The sequence below is a fragment of the Gigantopelta aegis genome, chromosome 6 (genome assembly GCF_016097555.1).
Source record: "Gigantopelta aegis isolate Gae_Host chromosome 6, Gae_host_genome, whole genome shotgun sequence".
NCBI lineage: Eukaryota > Metazoa > Mollusca > Gastropoda > Neomphalida > Peltospiridae > Gigantopelta > Gigantopelta aegis.
In genome coordinates, this window is record NC_054704.1 from 43540020 (window position 1) to 43562155 (window position 22136).

A 22136-nucleotide genomic window follows, 5' to 3' on the forward strand; every position below is an offset into this window, starting at 1 on the left:
TTACAGCGTTTTCAGTGTTAAATTACACACTGCTTACAAACTAAGTTATTACAGCGTTTTCAGTGTTAAATTACACACTGCTTACAAACTAAGTTATTACAGCGTTTTCAGTGTTAAATTACACACTGCTTACAAACTAAGTTATTACAGCGTTTTCAGTGTTAAATTACACACTGCTTACAAACTAAGTTATTACAGCGTTTTCAGTGTTAAATTACACACTGCTTACAAACTAAGTTATTACAGCGTTTTCAGTGTTAAATTACACACTGCTTACAAACTAAGTTATTACAGCGTTTTCAGTGTTAAATTACACACTGCTTACAAACTAAGTTATTACAGCGTTTTCAGTGTTAAATTACACACTGCTTACAAACTAAGTTATTACAGCGTTTTCAGTGTTAAATTACCACTGCTTACAAATTAAGTTATTACAGCTTTTTCAGTGTTAAATTACACACGGCTTACAAATTGTTGCATAAATTATCTATTTTTGCAATCCCAATGTGTTTATGGCTATAAACTCCCCCCTCCCCCCCCAAAAAAAAACCCCCAACAACAACAAAAAAAAACCCCCACAAACCCCACCAAAACTTGAAACTAGAGTCAGTGACTTTATCATGAAATATTTACATAAATATATAGACAATAACAGAATAAATATCACATTTTGATAGATTTCAACTTTTCCATCCACACAAGTTGTGCAACTTGATGAAGACCATATAATTTATTAATAGCATTTATTAATGTAATTTTGTTACTGGCAGATTCGTTTGATCTGTAGAAATGATTAATAATTATGGTTCTTAATTCACAAAGCTTTTTTAAGCATCATCCTTGCAAGTCTTTTTCCATTGCACTGCAAGATCACAAAGCTACCAGAGTTTAGTGAATTAGGCCCCATTATTCATGTTATCTGAAAACTTTTTTTTTTTGTTACAATGCCAAGAACACATTGGGGATACGTTTTTTTCCAAGAACATTTTCGATGTATTTCTGTTGCACAATTGTACTGTTCATCAAAAGTACTCTTTTTCTACAGTTACGTCATACATATCCCTTTAAGAACAAGGTTGGTGTGTGTGGTGTGTAATTGTTTTACCATAACCCCCCATAAATACCCACACACGGTTTAGTGTAGCCTATGTTTTTTTAAAGATTGAAGTGAATGCACTCCATCACAGGATTTTTATTTTGCACACAAGATAACAAATGTATTCAGTGTTGTTTTACTTGATGATAAGCTGGCAGCTGTCTTCAAATCAGATATTACTGTCTAGTCTTCCACACAGTTTATGTTAATAGACCTGACATGAGCCAATGTCATTTTATAATCAGAGTCTGGGCTTAAAAATTTTAAAATCCAGACTCCAGACAGACAAAATCTCCAGAATTTAAGTACAGGGTATTCATATGGGTAACATTTTATTTAAGCTTTGTGTCAACACTTTGAAGTTTTATAAATATAAGGCAGATGACTATAGTCCTTCCCACAGGGAACATCTTTTTTCATACTAGAAGTTATTTATTTCTGAGCTGATTGTTTTCTAAATTGCACACAAAAATATAATTTTTTTGTTATTGCCAAAACACTTTTACTTTTCTTCTTACATCAAACCAAACTGAAATTATTTACAAAAAATAGACTATAGATATTATGGACAGTCATTCTTAATGGTTATTCTAATGGTATTTTCATTTGTCAAATAAAAAGTAATCTAGACAAGAACTAATGTACTATTGGTTAGATTTACTAATGGAGATTTCAGGGTAGAATGGAAGTAAAATCTGATTGGACATGCTAGTTGCTTTGTATCTTCAATTCACTTTACAACATAAAACAAAATCCACACCATTAACTTGTATTAATTAAATGTGACTTTTTTGTGATTAACACAAATGCCATGAAATAACTGCTGATTTTTCAGGATCCTGTCTCTAGTTTACCTGACACTAAGTCAGAGGAGATAACTCTGGATGGTGGTCCTGTGAGCGGGGTTGATCTGTCAGTAAGTGCCGACACAGTGCACAGTAACAGATAACGGCTAACCCCCAGTATGTTGTAACGTCTTGTACCTCTTGCATGTCTCACTAGCATGGTCAGGTTGTGGTTATGGTGATTTTTTTAGTGTTTTTTTTTTAGGAGAATGGAGCAGATTGTTTCAAAATTGGATACGGTCTTTTATTGATAGTGCAGTGGAGAATTTTATATTTTTTATTTTTGGATTTGGTTGTTGCCTGTTTGGACATGGTGGTTTTGGAATGGATATTAATTAAAATGATCGTAGTACATAAAGATATATATCTTGAAGTGATACTCAGCTTTTCCTTTCCAGTGCTTTATGCATTGGGCACTGCATCATGATACATTTAAGTGTTTTGAATAGAGATGAAAAGATGTATATTTAAAATAATAGAACTATAAGAAAATTAACAAATGTTTTAAAGCTTTTGGATTTTAACTACCTGGACCCATGTGCATGACGACCAAATACATTTAAACCTAGATAACCCATATACCAACATTTCAGTTTTATTTGCCAGGTGGAAGTAAATTGCAGATAAGAGACCTATTTTGGTGATCATGCAATGGGCCATGATGAACAATAGATCTTATTATAATAAATTTGTTCATTTTGCTTTGTTAAAACTGTTTAAAGTTTTTGTTCAACAGGATGGTGGTTATGACAAATAGACATGTACATTACAATGCATGCCCTTATTTACAGACTAAAATGTTAACACTACGCACAGTATAACCAATTTATAGTATCTAGCACTAATCAGTATGCTAATATATAGATCTAAATTTACACAGGATGGGTGATCGGTATCACATAGAACACAGAAGCATGCTGAGGAATTTGGTATTTTTACCCGTTTTTTTAATTTTAATTTTAGTGAGGGGAAAATCCCAATTAACATTGTAAATATTATAAACATAGTTTATGTTTAGTCAGTTATGGATAAACTTTACTGTGTTTTCCAATTTGCGTTGATGTAGATACGTGGTTTTACTGTCATCAGTTTAGCTTCATTGGCAATGTGTTTTGGTTAGCAAAGATGGGTGGAAATGTTCTGACATTATAAAAAATTAGTAGGGTCAAACCTCTGTGGCGGATCCATTGGGGTTTTTTCTATCCGAACCAGTGCCCCACAACTGGTATATCAAAGTCTGGTATGTGCTGTCGTGTCTGTGGGAAAGTGGAAATAAAAGATCGCTTGCTACTAATGGAAAAATGTGGCGGGTTTCCTCTCTAAGACTGTATGTTATTGTTAGAATTACCAAATGTTTGACATCCAATTGCCATTAATCGATTAATTAATCAATTAATTAATTAATTAATCAATGTGCTCTTGTGGTATCATTAAACACAATAAACATTGACTTTTACATAAATTAGGACATAATTGTTTTAATCTCCTAAATTTACATGGAACAAGTAGCAGGTGGTCAATCACTGTTAGATTAAAATAGCAATGCTACTTAAATTAAAATAACAATGCTGCTTAAATTAAAACAACAATGCTACTTAAATTAAAATAACAATGCTACTTAAATTTAAAAAACAATGCTACCTAATATATGAAAGAAGGAAGGAAATGGTTTAACGACACACTCAATACATTTTATTTACGGTTATATGGCGTTGGACATATGGTTAAGAACAACACAGATATTGAGAGAGAAAACCCGCTGTCACCACTTCATGGGCTACTCTTTTCGATTAGCAGCAAGGGATCTTTTATATGCACCATCCCACACAGGATAATATATACCATGGCCTTTGTTACACCAGTTGTGGAGCACTGGCTGGAACGAGAAATAGCCCATTGAGTCCACCAATGGGGATTGATCCTAGACTGACCACGCATCTGGTGGGCGCTTTATCACTGGGCTACGTCCCGCCCCACTTAATATATGAAGTACAGTTTACAGACCCTTCTGATAATAGGTTAACATGCACATCTGTATGCCTGTTACATGGCTGCTTAGATTGATAATGTACGATATGATTAAAGAATAGTCAATACTAATCATATAACTGGTGCATCCTTTATAAGAGGTGTGTGGTGCCACAGTATTAGCAATAGAGCTTGCATTGTTGTAGGCCTATCTATTGGTGACTGGATATTACCTTGCTCTGCTTTTAATACACATAGTTGGTGCTTATGAACCATTGACCTTGCTGGTACTATAAATATGACATGAGTTTGCAAACACACAACATAATGCCACATAGTGTGTAAAGTGGTATACTGTACATGTATTGATATACAAATAGAGAAAATAAAAAGGATTTTAGAATAAAAATAAGACTTAACAAAGTCAGTACCGGTTATTATCAAATTTATCTCACAATTAAGTGGAATAATTTTCATTTGTCACTTATTAAAGCTCATGAAAAGTGAAAATTATGTGACTTTGGAGATACATTTGATTATTACTGGTAACTTGTTTATTATCATCAATATGAATAGTATGACGTAACGTCAAAATGACGATCAACGCTAAAATTCTGTGTATTGCTAATGTAAAATGAGTATATTTTTCTGAACCCTTTAGCATATTTTCATATAACGGGTAACAAAATGAAGTACACCTATTCTTTTTTTTATATGATCTGAAATATGGGAGATTTATTGCATGATTTCATGAGAAAATAGAGTTAAACAGGTTACAACCGATGGAAAAACTGCATGTAAGTTGTAACTAAAAAGTATGGCATGCATTTTCTAATTTGATTATAAACTTAGTTGTTGATGTTGCAGGAAAATTCATCATGGATTCATAGTATATAAATATTATGTCCATCGCGTTGTTTTGACAGTTGTAAATGAAGTGAAAAAAGGATGGAGAAGATTTTTGTAAAGAGTGGGTTATGCAAGTTTCACTAAAATAGTTACAAAATTTACAGGTGTTGATCATAAAATTCAACAGAAAAAAATACTTGTACATAGAATTTTGTGATTTTGACACAAACATATTTCACTTACTTTAATACATCTGTGCTAGTAGTAAGACGATGAATTCCAGATTTTTTTCATGCTATAATTTCACATAAGCAAGTTCTTAAAATTGTCCAGTTTTTAATAATTTATTGTGGAAATGAACACCTTGATTTGTAAAAATGCTATTACATAAAATAATATGGTCCTGTTTTCCACAATTTAATATGAATAAATTCTGCTTACTTTTCTTAACAAGATAGTAGACTTCTTTTTAAAATGACGACGAAAATACAAAATTGATTTACCAATGAACAACTTTTTAAAATTGTCCATTTAGGTAAATTTTGACATCAAATCTAAATAACGCCATATTGAAAATGATTGGTCAGTGATGGTGAAGCACTTTTATGGGACATTGTCAGGAAAGATTGTTTGATTGTTTGACTGACCAATTAGATCAATATTATCTTCTTAAAATATTAAAAGTGCCAGAAAAATTAAAAGTGCAAGAAAGTGGGGAAATTTATTTCCACAAAAATCATATGTTATTTGTCATTGTATTATCACAAAACAGGAAATCTTTCATATAATTATAAACTAATTACAAGAAAGTGCACTCTCATCCACATACACTCATTGATGTAGGACTATTTTATAAACAAAATTGAGCCTTGCCACAATATATGTTTACCATATGTTGGTGAAATACAAGTATCACAAGTATAAAACAATGTTGGTTTTTTATTACAAACTGAATATACAATATACTTATGTGTTCTGTTGTCAGAGATTAAGTTTATTTAGAAACAATTTGATTTTTATCCAACTCGCTTGACATATGCTACATAGAAATCTCATCAAATAGCCACTCATAATAATATTTATGACACATTTTAAATATCTTCATGTCATGTATAAAATGAAACTACCATCAAATAAAATATTTCTACATTTTGATGTCATGTTTGTGTTACTGTTGTGGGTCGCAACTTTTAATGTTATGTCTATGTCTTATAAAAAATCAAATAGAATTAAGATGCAGTTTGTATTTTATTTAATTTTCCCATGTTTGAAAATGGTACCCGGTAGTGATCCTTGTGTGTGTATTAAAGGAGTAGTCTAATCATACGGTATAACCTTTCTTCCATTATCAATGTTTAAAAGTAATTATTTACACAGTATATATATAGGACCTTTCTGTGCATATTTTACATTTGTTTAGTGTATAGCTTTTGAAAAGACTGAGTGTTGTTAGCTTCCTGGTTTAAACAGATCCTTTTAATATTTTCCGTATACGATTCAACTTAACAGCAATAAGAATAACATTTTGCACTTTTTGAGAAAATAGTAACGTATATTAAATCAGTGATATCATTCATGTGAAATACCTTAATCCTTATGATTATTTTGCATTTTGTGTTTGTATATATCAGTGTCTATAGATTATACATCACAGTCCATAACATGATATGCACTTGTTTTTATTAGAATATTTCACGGACTCTAAATGCTAACACACAGCTAATTTGTGGTTGTGTTTACAGCAAAGAAGGTTCTTAAATCTTCTACATGTAATTCTTGATTAAATATAACCCGGCCCACAATATTTTATGATGACTCAGTTTGTCTAGTTCATTTGTGTTTACAGATTTTCAATGTGTTGCAAGAAATTGACTGCTCTTAGCATGAAAATCTTAATACAGTGATTCTTACACTAATGTGTGTGCTCCCAAGGGAGGTATATGCAGATTTGGTTGGTGATGTGGAGGTGCAAATGGTTAAAGGAGAAGATAAAGGGCTTACTATAGAAAATAGTACATACTGTAGTCTTTGTTTTCACTAGTTGTGGAGCACTGGCTGAAATAAGATATAGCCCATTGGGCTCACCAGTGAATGTCAATCCTAGACCAGTATCCTGTCTGTCCTGTGTACGTTCCTTGTTAAGGGGTGAGACATAGCCCAGCAGTAAAATGCTCACCCGATAAACAATTGGTCTAGGATCAATCCTTTACAGTGGGCCCATTGGTCTATTTCACGTTCCAGCCAGTGCTCCACAACTGGTATAACAAAGGCTGTGGTATATACTTCCCTGTCTGCGGGATGATGCATATAAAAGATCCCTTGCTGCTAATCGGAATGAAAGCCCATGGAGTAGTGGCTGTGTGTTTTTCCTCCTCTTTGTCTGTATGGCTCTTAACCATATGTCTTGACACCAGGCGAAGAAAAACAACATCGGGCAAGTCAAAGCCTGCCTAGCGACCAACACTTTTTGCATTCGTTACAACATATTATTTTAGAATGTCCCAAATGTAATGTTTGTAAAACAACCAAAAAGTTAGTTTTGATAATAATTCAAATGTATATGCCCATTAAAACTGATCTCCTATACCAAATACATTTACTTTTTTTTTTTAAAATAAAATTCGGGCTACTAAAAAAATTGAACAGGCAAGTCAAAGTGCTGACATGACTTGCTCAAATGGCAAGTAAAAACAAATCCCAAGTGCACACCTTACATAACCATAAATTAAAATGTGTTGTCGAAAGTGCATCATTAAATGAAAAAAGAATTCTTTCTTTTTCATTCCTTGTTAAGACTATCCAGGGCAGCAGAAACCAACTTTATAACAACACTTGTTTTCAAATCTTGATGGTTGTTTTTAGATGAACACTCATGGTTGATAGATTAATTATTATTTTTTTAAATTCATTTTTCAATATATTTATATTTAATAAACTGAAACTCATCTAATTCATGCAAATTTCCATAACGGGGGTTTTTTATATTTCATTTTTAATATTATTTAGTCATTTTCATTAGTGATTATAAACAAACAACATACTTCCTGACCCATTGGTTATATTATATAGCAAACTAACAGATTGTCAGATGGTCAGAGTGCATGTACTTGATTATAATTCGAGGAGCAGTGGTACAGCAGTCGCTCAATGCACAGTTGGTGTGGGATCGATCCCCATCGGTGGGCCCCTCAGGCTATTTCTCATTCCAGCCAGTGTACCATGACTGGTATATCAAAGGCCGTGGTATGTACTACCCTGTCTGTTGGATGGTGCATATAAAAGATCCCTTACTGCTATGAAGTGGCGACAGCGGGTTTCTTCTCTCAATATCTGTATGGTCCTTAACCATATGTCTGATGCCATATAACTGTAAATAAAAATGTGTTGAGTGCATCGTTATATAAAACATGTCTTTCTTTCTTTGATTATAATTCTGTTTAATGTCAACGTGAGCATGAACTATTTTATCATGCCCCTATACCACTACGGTTCCAGGCATGTCCATCACGGGTCCGATGTCTTCGGGTCTCTAAAGTTGTTGGAGAAACCAGTGTCGCACCTAGTGGCAGCACATTACAATTTTAGTATTTTCAAGTTAATTATACAAAGATTATGTCTATAATCTATTAATTTGTAGTTATTTATCTTAGCTAAATGTAAAAATAGTTAAACATGGCACTTGCAGCTATGAATAATGTACCATTAAGAATGAAATCCTGTACAAATCACAAAGAAGGAGAGAGGAAACCCACTGTTGCCACTTCATGGCCTACTCTTTTCGATTAGCAGCAAGGGATCTTTTATATGCACCATCCTACAGACAGGATAATACATACCAAGGCCTTTGTTACACCAGTTGTGGAGCACTGACTGGAACGAGAAATAGCCCAAATGGGTCCACCCATGGGGATTGATCCTAGACTGACTGCGCATCACGCGAATGCTTTACCTCTGGGCTACGTCCCTCCCCAGTAACAGTATGAACAATTTTCAGCATCAGTAGTTCTATTCATACCTATTTGCACTTTGATCAGTAAACCATTAACCCGAGCAAGTAACCTGTATAGAATTTAAACCGCATGTATTAATGCAGTTGACATGCCACAGTACACTTTTCAATGTACACAAAAACTCTAGCTGTTTTTTTCTCCCATCAAGTAGCATGTGTGTGAGGATGATGGCCTGGAACTGAGATTTATGACAGTTCTCACCGATATTGACGACAGGTGGGACGATATTGTTGACAGGTGGGACGTCACTGTGTCTAGTGAAGATGACAAGGCGAAAGCCTCTTGTGTGTCGTTGTCTGTCTCGGTGTCTTCGTGACCTTATTCTAGTGTGTACTTCACCACATCTTACTAGAAGACAGCACAGTATTTTGTAAGCTGGACAAATGCATCTGACCTTTTTCATGACGGGGATGTAGCCCAGTGGTAAAGTGCTCGCCTGATGCATGGTCGGTCTAGGATTGATTCCCATCGGTCATGGTGGACCCATTGGGCTACATTTCTCATTCCAGCCTGTGCACCACAACTGGTGTAATGAAGGCTGTGGTATGTACTGTCCTGTCTATGGGATGCTGCATATAAAAGATCCCTTGCTACTAACGTAGTAGGAATCTTAACTCTATACCTTCTGCCAGGTCAAGACATAGCCCAGTGGTAAAGCATTCACCTGATTCACGGTCAGTCTGGGATCGATCCCATTCAGTGGGTTAATTGGCTTACTTCTGGTTCCAGCCAGTGCATCACGACTGGTAAATCAAAGGTGGTGGTATGTGCTATCCTGTCTATGGGATCGTGCATATAAAAGATCCCTGGCTACAAATGGAAAACTGTTGCACGTTTCCTCTCTGGGATGGTGCATATAAAAGATCCCTTGCTACTAATGGAAGATTACAGCGGGTTTCCTCTCTAAGACTATATGTCAAAAATTACCAAATGTTTAACATCCAATAGCTGATGATTAATAAATCAAAGTCCATTCATTCACCCATTCCAGCATTGTCTCAAGTACTGCTAAGAGGTGTAAAGCCTGTACACTGACTTTTTGGGGGGTCCCAACCAGTGCTCCATGACTGGTATATCAAAGACTGTGGTATGTGCTGTCCTGCCACAGGAAACATGCATGTATAAAAAGATACCTTTGGTGCTAATGGGAAAGTGTAGCAGGCTTCAACTAAGATTATGTGTCAGAATTACCAAATATTTAACATCCAATTGCTGATGATTAATAAATCAATGTGCTCTAGTGTTGTCATTAAACAAAACCAAAACAAACTTAATTTTGCATTTGGTGTCTAAAATGAGGTGAAATTCATGCAGTATATTCATTTTATATGCTATTAAAGGTGCTGTTTATATCACAGTTCGAATATAGGTTTGCAGGTATATAACATTAATTCTAAATATACCTTAAGTACTGTAGGACAAGAAGGTAAACTTTCAGAAATGTTTTCAGAAGGTGAAATAATATAATACATGTTACTGCTTGAGAATACACATGTATAATGCTGAATAATTTATAAAATTTGAAAGAAAATGTTTTGCAATTATTTTTTAAAATTCTATGGGGTTTTGGGGGGGGGGGGAGGGGGGTTCAAAGTAGGTCTGTCAAAGAGTTGGTGTTTTTTCTGCTATCATTGTAACATTGTAATATTTGAAAAATTATTTAATGAATGAAAAACATTTTAAACCTCATAGGTTATTGAACAAAAGCCTTTTTGGTGGGTATCCTTTTTCACTTCACAACCATATAGTTTGAATGTGCAGATCCCAGTGTTACATACATGTACAATACTTGAGCTTGCTTCATCAGTAACCATGTTACTGGTTTATTGTTAGTCTCTTTGTGTGCTTTAACCCTCAACTGAACAATAATGAACTTTGGCATGTTTCAAACATGACTGAACTAATGCTATTTTCAACTGTTTGCTTACTGATACTGAGGATTGTTTGTGTTTGTCTTTAGGGTTGGTTAATGTCAACAAAATGTTTAACCCTTTGACTGTAAATATAGATATGTACGTTCATGATAGTTGAAGAATGTTAGGAGAGGAGGTATTAACTTTTCAGAGACATGTTGGAAGGAAGTGATAAAGGCAAAGAGTCTAGAACCCCTTTTCAAAAATGTATGTTTTATAATTGTAAGATGCGTTTTTTAAAAGAACATTCTATGTGCAATCTAATTAAAATTAGCTCCACTATTACATGTGGATCTAACACCAGCCAGTTGGAGCTCATGTCCACCAATCAAAACCTTACTTGCAGAATCCTGCCAGTGATTTAAAAATAATTTGAAAACATTCCGAATTATCCTGAGGATATACGATATGTTTCATGCGAATTAATGGGCAGAATTTTGAAAATAGCAATTAGTAAAAAAAGTTAATAGATTAAATGAAAAAAATAAAAAGGTTACAAGCCAAAAATAAAAAAGAACTGACTGCTCGGCCAAATATTTATATAATTTGGAGCATTTTAGAAGGACAGTCCAAAATTAAATAAGAGAAAGAAGAGAGGATCGGTTATTTAATAATATTAAAAAAAAGAAGTAATTTTGACATAAAATTTTGAACACAGATCTAAAAGTTTAAAGTCCGATTGATATGTCCACGCGAGTGGCCTCGTTAAGGCCGTTTGGGTGCACAGCTTAAAGGGATGAGATGGGTTGCATCCCGTCAAGAAAACCCCTAGATTGACAGTCGATAGACGTTGAAGGTGTAGTGCTGTGCTGATCTTGAGAAGCCAGATCCGTCTGAACGAGAGAGAGTATCAGACTAGGGTATAGTCCAGTCGTCATGGGTTGGTATAATAGTGTGGACGGGCCCGACTCCGGAGGATACGAGATGGTATCACTATAAAGCAAGGTAAAGTCTAGAAAAAGAGTAGATGAGGCCAACCCCTCTTCCTATTTCTTCTTAGAGTGGGGTGGTCAATCTTCCAGTGCTGCTAGGACAGGCTCGGACATGTAGAGACTGAATGCGAACAACTGTGGCGTTCTGCAGAATGGCCGTCATATGAGTCACGAAAAAAACAAGTCGACAGTCAGACGGAGAAATGACGTGGAGGCAAGGAATCTCGCTAAAAAAGAATCCAACCTGGTGGTGCAGGCTGTCGAAACGAGAAGCATTCCAGCGTTCAATCAGTTCCAATGGCCGCATACATCCCAGTAGAAAACTTCATTTCGCTTACAAAAACAACGAAATGAAGGACCCCCAAGTCGAGCACACGAAAGCACGTGCAGTGTGCACAAGCAAAACAAACATGTCTTACCGTGTGGAGCTCCAGACTGGGAATGTATACTGCTGAGATTTGTTTTTCAACAATATTTAAATAGACTAAAATGTTGGACTAAAATAGTCCTACTTTACCTTGTAACTTATTGGAAAATGTTTTTGATAGAGATTTTTCCTGTATTAAATAAAACTAACTGAAGAATTAGTAATTCAGAGATTTGTGGTCTTATCGGTATAACAGTCATTTGTCATTCAGTGTTAACAGTCATTTGTCATTCAGTGTTAGCTGTTGAGACTTTTACCTTGTGGTTTTAAGCAGATATGTATTTTCATTATATTCACCATCCCTCAAATTTCACGGAAACTTGTCCTTTCCGGTAGCATGTCAGTAAAAACACGAAATCAAAATTTCTTTTCTCATGATTATTATATCAAGTACGACTATTCAATGAAAATAATATATACTAGAGTATATAATTATTTTTAAAAACCAGTTTCGGATGGTTTTTCATGATCATAAGCCACATAACCAAAAAAGTGTTTCCCATGAAATTGGAAATCCTATGGCCTGTATTCATCTTTGCTTCAATTAGAATAGCTTAATGTAACCCAATGGGTAACTCGTGACATTACTTTTATCACAGATGTATTCCAATTACATCTCTAATCTTTGACACTGATGAAATCTGATATACATGTATTGAACCTGACACTGATTCAAGGTTATAGAGGGTTTTTTCTATAAGGAGGCTGTATACTTGTAGTTGAAAAACAGTTATGAATTGAACAATGAGTAGTGGATGCTGTCTTCCATTATCATCTGGGCCCAGTTGTATAAAACATTTGTAGATGAATTATTTCTCTTTCAAATAATAATTTTTAGAGAGACGATCAAAAATATGTTTTCAAATGTAATTTAAAAAAAATTAACTACTGAGATTGTTATAAATTATTATTCAGCATAACAGTTCAGATAGTGGCCTCCATTCACTTAAAAACTAGTTTTGAATTTATTGTTTAATTCTGGTTCAGCACACCAATGTCTGAATTAACAATTGGGTCCTGGCTGTGTGGCTTCTGTCACGCTCGGGGTGTCACAAATATCTACTGCCACTGGTTGGTCAGCAGGGGATCATTTTCAGTATGTCATTCACGCAATGTGTGATGGACCAGCACACAGTAATGGGAAGGACACCGTCTTCTTTTTAATCCTGCCCAGTACAATACCTGTCACACAATGATGATGATGCTTTCCTTGAACTGTGGCTGATCATGTACCTGAAGTAACAGACACACACACACGCATACATGGAATAGCAGGCTGTTATTGCATGGTGTTCAGTACTGAACTGTTGTATACGGAAGTATTTTTCTCCATTAGTTTTATTCATCATCTTGAACTGAGGTGTACATACTGATTACCATGTTTAAGGTATGTTGACAGTGTTTAGTGCCAAAAGTGTGTCGGATGTTGTGTAGTGTAAAATAATATGCTTCCTTTTTAAAGTTTTTTTTTTATGACAAAACTTTTAATGCAGTCTGGTAAACAGTGGGTTTTTTAAATTTTGTAAGATATGGGAGTTGTTTAGACTTGGAGGTCTTATCAAAGGTATGAAATAGGTCACACACTTGATGCAGTAGACGCATTGTGTTATTACCTATGCCAACCAGTACTTCACAACTAGGTAAAGCCAGTGTGACTGAAGTGGTTTTCATGATAACATTGCATTTCATTTCTTTTCTACAATGTTTTTTGCGTTTATATCTAATTAAGGTTCAAGAACGCTGTCCTGGGCACACACAGAGCTATGTGAGCTGTCTGTCCAGGAGAGAGGGTTAGTGATTAGTGAGAGAGAATAGGGTGTAGTGGTCTTAAACTTGCCCATCGAGTCATTAAAACTCGCACTGGGTGGGAGCTGGTACTGGGCTGCGAACCCTGTACCTACCAGCCTTATGTCCGATGGCTTAACCACAACGACACCAAGGCCGGTGCCAAATATAAAATGTCTTACTTGCCAACCACTAAAACATTTTTTTTTTCTTCTTTAAACAATGTACTACATTTGTATTTAATACAACTTGTCAATTTACTTCACCATGCTACCTGTCATGACAAGTGCCATATTTTTCTTACTTTGTTTTGCATTTATTTGTAATGGATAATTACATATTAAATGAGTCCACACATAATCTTTGCATAAATTACTCTGGAATATGGAAATTATAAAATATTTGCATACATTGTAAAAACAGTCATGTTCAGTACAACTACAGTCCTGTCTTATTATATAATAATTAATCTTATGAAGTCAAGGAATCTACAAAGTTGACCATCAACAACCAAATGGGACTGTCAGACAGATGAATTGCACAAAGACGGTGAACTTGCCAGCAATATAGCCTGTGTTTCGGTCATCCACTAAAGATTCTCTAATAATGTTTCGTTTTCTATTGGTAGCAAGTTTGTTTTGTTTAACAACACCACTAGAGCACATTGATTTATTAATCATTGGCTATTGGATGTCAAACATTTGGTAATTTTAACATATCATCTTAATTTTTTCATTAATAGGAAGGAATTTTTTATATACACCATCCCACAGACAGGATAGCACATACCAAGGCCTTTGATATACCAGTCATGGTGCACTGGTTAGAAATAGTCTATGAGCATATAGTTGAATGTATAATGTTTACATTTCACAGCAAAAGTGAATCAATATGTTTGGTGGGAATCCACAGCTACACAACTTTGATATAGCACCTTTAAGTTTTATAATCACCACCTTTAATATCTAACAGCTTTATTCAACTTTATGGGGACTGGTTAAATGTAATAACTTCAAAACCTTTTAACTGCCTTTTTAAAAATGTTGATCTATATCATGATAATTTAATCAATTTTGTGTGTGTGTGTGTGTGTGTGTGTTTGTGTTTGTGTGTGTGTGGTGTGTGTGTGTGTGGTATGTGTGGTGTGTGTGTGGTGTGTAGTGTATGTGTGTAGTGTGTGGTGTGTGTGGTGTGGTGTGTGTGTGTGGTATCTATGTGTGTGGGGTATGTGTGTGCGTGTGTATATGGTGTGTGTGTGGTGTGGTGTGCATGTTTGTTTGTGTGTGTGTGTGTGTGTGTGTGTGTGTGTGTGTGCGTGTGCTTGTATGTATACATGCAAGTGTAAATGTGAGTATTTGAATATGTCCATGTATCTTGTAAAGTGCAGCCAGTGGCGTAGCATGGGTTGCCAGAGCCCGGGGCAAGGCAAGTATTGCGCCCCCTAACCAGTGGACTGTTAACACTCACCGAGTCCCTTCCACCAGTCCAGAATTGTGGCCCTACCCATGCTACACCACTGTGTGCAAGTACAGGTACATATTCTGAATATAAAATCAATAACACTTCATGTTACTGCTGTTCATTTTCAGTAATATATAACTGATACAATATTTTAATAACTAATATTTTTGTTTATAAAAAATAAAAATAAAATTAAATAAAAAATAAAATATTACCACCAACAACCCCAACAAAAAACAAAAACCCAGTTAATATAGTGATGGTTAATTTATTGAATTACAGCAGCCATTTTGTATTATATAATGGTATTATTTCTGTGATGCCATAGGCTGTGAAGAGATGGCGATCTTGATTTATTTTGACATACTTTCACTGTGGGTACATTCCATCCATAATGTAGTACATTCTTCCCATCCAAAGCATCAATTGCTGTTATTCTGTCTTTAACATGGGTGGATACACTGTGGTTTTACATAAATATACATATAATATTTTCATATACTTAACATTTGTGACACCCAATAGCCGATGTGTATTTTTGTGCTGGGGTGTTGTTAAACATTCATTCATTCATTAACATGGGTGGTTTTTCCTTTGAAGAACTAATAATAAGGGTTTCAAAGTTCTATTTTAAACTCATTTGTTACTGCATTATACAGTGAAACCGCTCTAAACTGGACACCCTAGGCAACACGTAAAATGTCCGCTTTTAAGAGGTATCCGGTTTAGAGACATTAAGTTCTTTTCTGATTTTTAAAAAAAGGACAGTGAAAAAGTCCAGTTTTGAGGGAATTCCGTTTTACAGAGGGTCCGGTTTTGAGAGGTTTCACCGTATACTCAACATTATTGGTGGCAATGTGATATGTAGGGTACATTTTGTTCATTACCACACTGCGATTCACTGTGCAAGTTTCAGAGTTTGCTACACAATTCTAAATGTTAGTAGCTAATCAATTTTAAATAGATCGTAGCTGTCACAATATTTCCTGATGTGGCCAGAAATTCATAAGTTGTGGTTGCTTCATTTAATAGTACTACATAAACAAGACAGTTCAAATTAATATCATCCCTGTTCCAATATCACCTAAGGGGACGAAACTCAGTGTATAAAGTTATATAGAGAATGACATGTCCTATGTGACTAAATAAAATCAAGATTTTTAATGGATTTCTAGAATGGCTTGCTTTTATTAAATATTTTCCATTAAGGATATTAGTACTATACACAAATGCAAGTGTGAATTTTTGCAGCAAAGATCATTTATTTCTCATGGAATTACTCATTTAAATATGTTGGTTTACTTTTTACAGGTCAGTTTATACTATATATTGTGAAACCCCTCTAAACAAGACACCCTCAGGACCAATTAAAATGGCTGGTTTAATTTAAGAGGTATCTGTTAGATATGTTATGTTTTGTACTGATTATTAAACAGGGACCACATAAAATGTCTGGTTTAAAGAGGTATCTGTTAGATATGCTATGTTTTGTACTGATTATTAAACAGGGACCACATACAATGTCTGGTTTAAAGAGGTATCTGTTAGATATGTTATGTTTTGTACTGATTATTAAACAGGGACCACGTAAAATGTCTGGTTTAAAGAGGTATCTGTTAGATATGTTACATTTTGTACTGATTATTAAACAGGGACCACGTAAAATGTCTGGTTTAAAGAGGTATCTGTTAGATATGTTACGTTTTGTACTGATTATTAAACAGGGACCACATAAAATGTCTGGTTTAAAGAGGTATCTGTTAGATATGTTATGTTTTGTACTGATTATTAAACAGGGACCACATAAAATGTCTGGTTTAAAGAGGTATCTGTTAGATATGTTACGTTTTGTACTGATTATTAAACAGGGACCACATAAAATGTCTGGTTTAAAGAGGTATCTGTTAGATATGTTATGTTTTGTACTGATTATTAACCAGGGACCACGTAAAATGTCTGGTTTAAAGAGGTATTTGTTAGATATGTTACGTTTTGTACTGATTATTAAACAAGGACCACATAAAATGTCTGGTTTAATTTAAGAGGTATCTGTTAGATATGTTACGTTTTGTACTGATTATTAAACAGGGACCACATAAAATGTCTGGTTTAAAGAGGTATCTGTTAGATATGTTACGTTTTGTACTGATTATTAAACAGGGACCACGTAAAATGTCCAATTTTGAGGGAATTCTGGTTTACAGAGGGTTTGGTTTTGAGGAATATAGTCAGGTTTCTTCTTAAAACAGGTTGCTGCTCAGTACAAGTGGCTGCTTGCACAGGGTTCACTGTATTGCTGGATTTAATTACACTAACAGCCACATGGTTTCAGTGGGGATATGAAGACATTCTGCCCGTGTCACTAATGTTGGAACATAATCTCTCTAACATTATACAGGCCTATCTATTATATTTCATGTCAAAATGACACATTAATTGTTTAGTTTTTTTAAATTGTGTATATTTTGGACATATTTTGTGCACTTCCCTGTGAGAACTGGTAATTAATCAGAAGGTTTCTGTTGTTCATCCAGTTACCTGACACTTTGATGTTACTAAGACAGCATGCATTCAGTTTCAACCTGCATTTTACTGCAGCCCCAGCAAGCATATACCTGCCATTGTTACTCTGTCATGCTAAAGTAAATGTTCAGCCAGGATTAGCTGTAATGTGGTTTTATCCTGTGAATCATCTTTCACTTTATTCATGTAATATTTTTAGGTCGAGACCTAGCCCAGTGGTAAAGCATTCGCTTGATGCACGGTCCATTTGGGATTGATCTCCGTCAGTGGGCCCATTGGGCTATTTCTCGCTCCAGCCAGTGCACCACGACTGGTATATCAAAGGCCATGGTATGTGCTATCCTGTTTATGGGATAGTGCATAGAAAGATCCCTTGCTGCTAATCGAAAAGAGTAGCCCATGAAGTGGTGACAGCAGGTTTCCTCCCTCAATATCTGTGTGGTCCGTAACCATATGTCCGACACCATATAACCGTAAATAAAATGTGTTGAGTGCATCATTAAATAAAACATGTCCTTCCTTCATGTAATGTTTTCATTCATGAGTCAGATTTCACATGTATGTTATATGAACTATAGAGAGTACAGGAAAAATTGGACTCATTTTTTCATAAATATGAAATGGTATATTTTCGTAAGCAGTGACTTTAATATACTCTTCAAAAGAAGAAACACAAAACCACATTGTCGTAACATTTGGAGAATTGATTTAATTATTGAATGGTGAGTCCGATAATTACCAAATGTTGCAGGATTGTTCACAATTCACTCTAGTCCATTGTGAGTAAGTGATAGGACACACCACCAAGGTCAAGGTCATCTGGAGTCAATACCGGGTGTGGCCTCCGCGTGTGTTGACAACTGCCTGGCACCGCCTGCCCATTGAAGCAACCAGAGTACGGATGACGTCCCGGGGGATGGTGGCCCACTCGGCCTGCAAGGCTGCTGCCAGCTCGGGCAGGGTCTGGGGCTGTGGTTGTCGCTGTCGGAGGCGTCGGTCCAACTCGTCCCATAGATGCTCAATTGGGTTCAAATCCGGTGATATCGATGGCCAAGGAAGGACATTAATGTTGTTGTTCTGTAGGAAAGCCGTTGTGAGACGTGCTGTGTGAGGCCTGGCGTTGTCATGTTGGAACACTGCGTTGGCGTTGGCCATAACTGGAACGATGTGTGGCCGGAGGATCTGATCAATGTAGCCCTGTGCATTCAGGTTGCCCTGCACGTGGACCAGGTCAGTTCTGCCAGTGTGTGAGATGGCTGCCCACACCATGACACTACCCCCGCCGAATCTGTCCACTTCCTGCAGGCAGTTTGCCGCATAACGTTCACCACGACGCCTATACACGCGACATCTTCCATCATGACGTCGGAGCAGAAATCGGGACTCGTCACTGAACCACACCTGTCTCCATCGCAGTTGAGGCCATTGTCGATGAATCTGGCACCACTGCAGTCGGAGTCGACGGTGTTGTGGTGTTAAGATGACACCTCGAACTGGATGTCTGGCACGAATTCCTACCTCACGTAGGCGGTTCCGTATGGTCTGGTCGGATATCCTGCGCAAACCTGGTATTGCTGCGGCTGTGGAGGTGGCAGTAGTCAATCGTTCCCGAAGGTGGCGTACCCGGATGTAGCGGTCCTGCCCGGGGGTAGTGACCCGTGGTCGACCGGATCTAGGGAGGTCACGTATTGATCCATGTTGCTGGTAACAGTCCCACAGTCTGGAGATGGTGCTTGGGGACACATGGAATGCCCTGGCAGCGGCCGTTCTGGATTTGCCTGCATCTAGTCGGCCGATGGCATTGTTTCTCTGCGGTTCACTGAGACGTGGCATGTCCTGGATTGTCAACTGTCGGCCAGATACAGAGGCCAGGCAAGCGAACACCCTGCACTTTTATACTGTCGGTGTTCATGTTGCACGTGCAGTGGTGACATGGTTTGCACGTGGCTGCGTTTTTGCGAATATACACATTTTGGAACTTTATTGTACAGTAGCTGCGTTTTATCGAATGTAACCATGGGAATGTGTTTGGGACATGCAATGACCTTATATTCACAAAGCATGAACCGGTAGGAAACATAAAATCGGAGTTATAACCCATTTGTACCCTTTTGTGTTTCTTTTTTTGAAGAGTATAGAATAGAAATATAATTATTTTGCAGTGCAACTATCAGTCGTATTATTCTGTATTATAAACATTTGGTTGTAAAAAGAATTGTCTTTATGCCATGACATCACTTACATTACATCATGTAATGTGCATATGGTTATATGACATAATGTCTGATGGCTTTGTTGTAGACAGTAGAAGAATTTTTATATTAAAAACCAGTTAAAAGTGACAATGGGTAATAAAGACAATAACCAACTCAATACAAGGAGTTATGAAGTAGCTGTCCTTTATAGCTCGTTATTTACTCTTTCTCTTCTCTTCTCTTCTCTCTCTCTCTCTCTCTCTCTCTCTCTCTCTCTCTCTCTCTCTCTCTCTCTCTCTCTCTCTCTCCCTCCCTCACCCTCTATCTCTCTTTTTCTCTCTCTCTCTCTTATAATGTGTATGTGTATGTGTATGTGTATGTGTATGTGTATGTGTATGTATATGTAATGTATACATATAATATATATATATGTAATGTATATATATCAGGCCTCACATAGAGCGAAGTCACTTCTCTCTCAAACTTTAGAGAGGGCGAAGTTTTTAACAGCAGGGAGACTTGAATTTTTAATCCAAAAAATAAAATACGCAAAAAGAAGTTATCTTAATACAGGTGCAACTTTTACAATCTGTATTTTAATTCTTTTTTTACCGTCTGTACTGCTAATTGATGAATATGTGCTCTATAGTTTTTTTCAAAATCACCTTTCCAGGTGTCGCCTTCTTTACAAATAATGGAATGTAATTGAACAGCACTAATTTAACCGCTTGTATTAGCATTATCTTGTATTAGCATGTCAAATAAACTTTGCTGTTACTTTGGTGGCACCATTGGGATTATTGTCTATCATGCTAAACCAAGTATTAAACAATGTTGATCCGTAACCATTGTTTTCTGATTAAACAATAGCAATATGTGTCATTGAACACATATCCTCCTTTCTTCTTTTTCTCCCCACTAAATAATAGTTGCTCATCAGTTTTCAAATTCATTACCAACAGCTGGTAAGCACAATTTTAAAAAACAAAAATATTTCCCAATCAAAATTTTAAAAAACTAAAATATTTCCCAATCAAAGTTTTAAAAATTAATATATTCTCCATTACTCTCTGCAGTAAGTTGTAGCATGGTCATTGACATACCCAATAATTTTTTTTATTCTGTTTTCAAGAATAGGCCCTTGTGCAATAAATTGGCCTGAAACTGGCAACTTGAAGGGGTAAAGCTTCCATAAAATGACTTAAAATGAGATCTTTATTGCTTTGTGCCAGGCTGTCATAACTGTCACCATCTCTGATAATAAAATTCTCTTGGGCATACATGTATATGCAGTCATAAACTGATAACACATTGCAGTGATATATTTACTGTCTTAGCTAGGACTTGTCTCACTTTGAGACATCGTATTCAAACTTGGAAAGAAAGAAAATGCCATTTCTATGGGTATGTAAACAATTTTGTATTTAAAATAATTTTAGCACAAAATGCATTTGATGAACAGCACCAGAAACCATGTTGAACCATATAAAATATCAGGCATATTATTTTTAACATGTAACTAAAACATCTGAAATTAAAATATTCAATTATGACAAGTGTTTATACTTATGTTATAACATACTTTGCAAAAAATAAAAATCAGTCTTTCTTGTTATATGTTGTTTTATTTATAGAAGGCATTTTATGACACACATTTTATCCATGTACATATACATGTATACTCCTAGTGCTTTTAGTATATAATTATATACATGTATTTAGTTATTAATCACACATTTTTACTTTCATAACTGAATATTGTATTTCAGCATGCTGCATGCTTGGTGTGATGCTGGGAAAACTACATATCAATTAATTAAATCAAATTCTGTTTCAGCCATTATTTAACCTTAAACATTGTGTACTTTTGTGCACCCGACTTTACCTAGAAAAAATAGCTTATGTGTTGTTGTTGTTTTTTCAAATTTTTTTATTAACATGTATGTAAAAAGAGTACATACAAGTAAATAATATTTTATCTAAACCCATTGGGGTGATTACCAAAAAAAACCAAACCCAAATTAATAAAAAAACCTTAAAATTTCTTAGGCCTTAAGTTGAATATTTTAAAATTATGACTTCAAAAAGAGATGAATTATTCATTCATGTATTACTTATATAATTGTATACCC

The 22136-nt window shown here is 35.6% G+C and overlaps 1 protein-coding gene across 2 annotated transcripts in view; it reads left to right on the top strand.

The window, feature by feature from the left end:
• LOC121374154 overlaps positions 1–22136 on the top strand; it is a 251009-nt gene that overhangs the window by 219007 nt on the left and 9866 nt on the right. Inside the window, exon 21 of one of the 2 annotated variants that reach the window (XM_041501121.1) lies at positions 1932–2012. The exons of the other annotated variant lie outside the window; for it this stretch is intronic. Coding sequence (XP_041357055.1) covers positions 1932–2012 — 81 coding nt within the window. The remainder of the gene's footprint in view (positions 1–1931; positions 2013–22136) is intronic. 2 annotated transcript variants of the gene reach the window in all.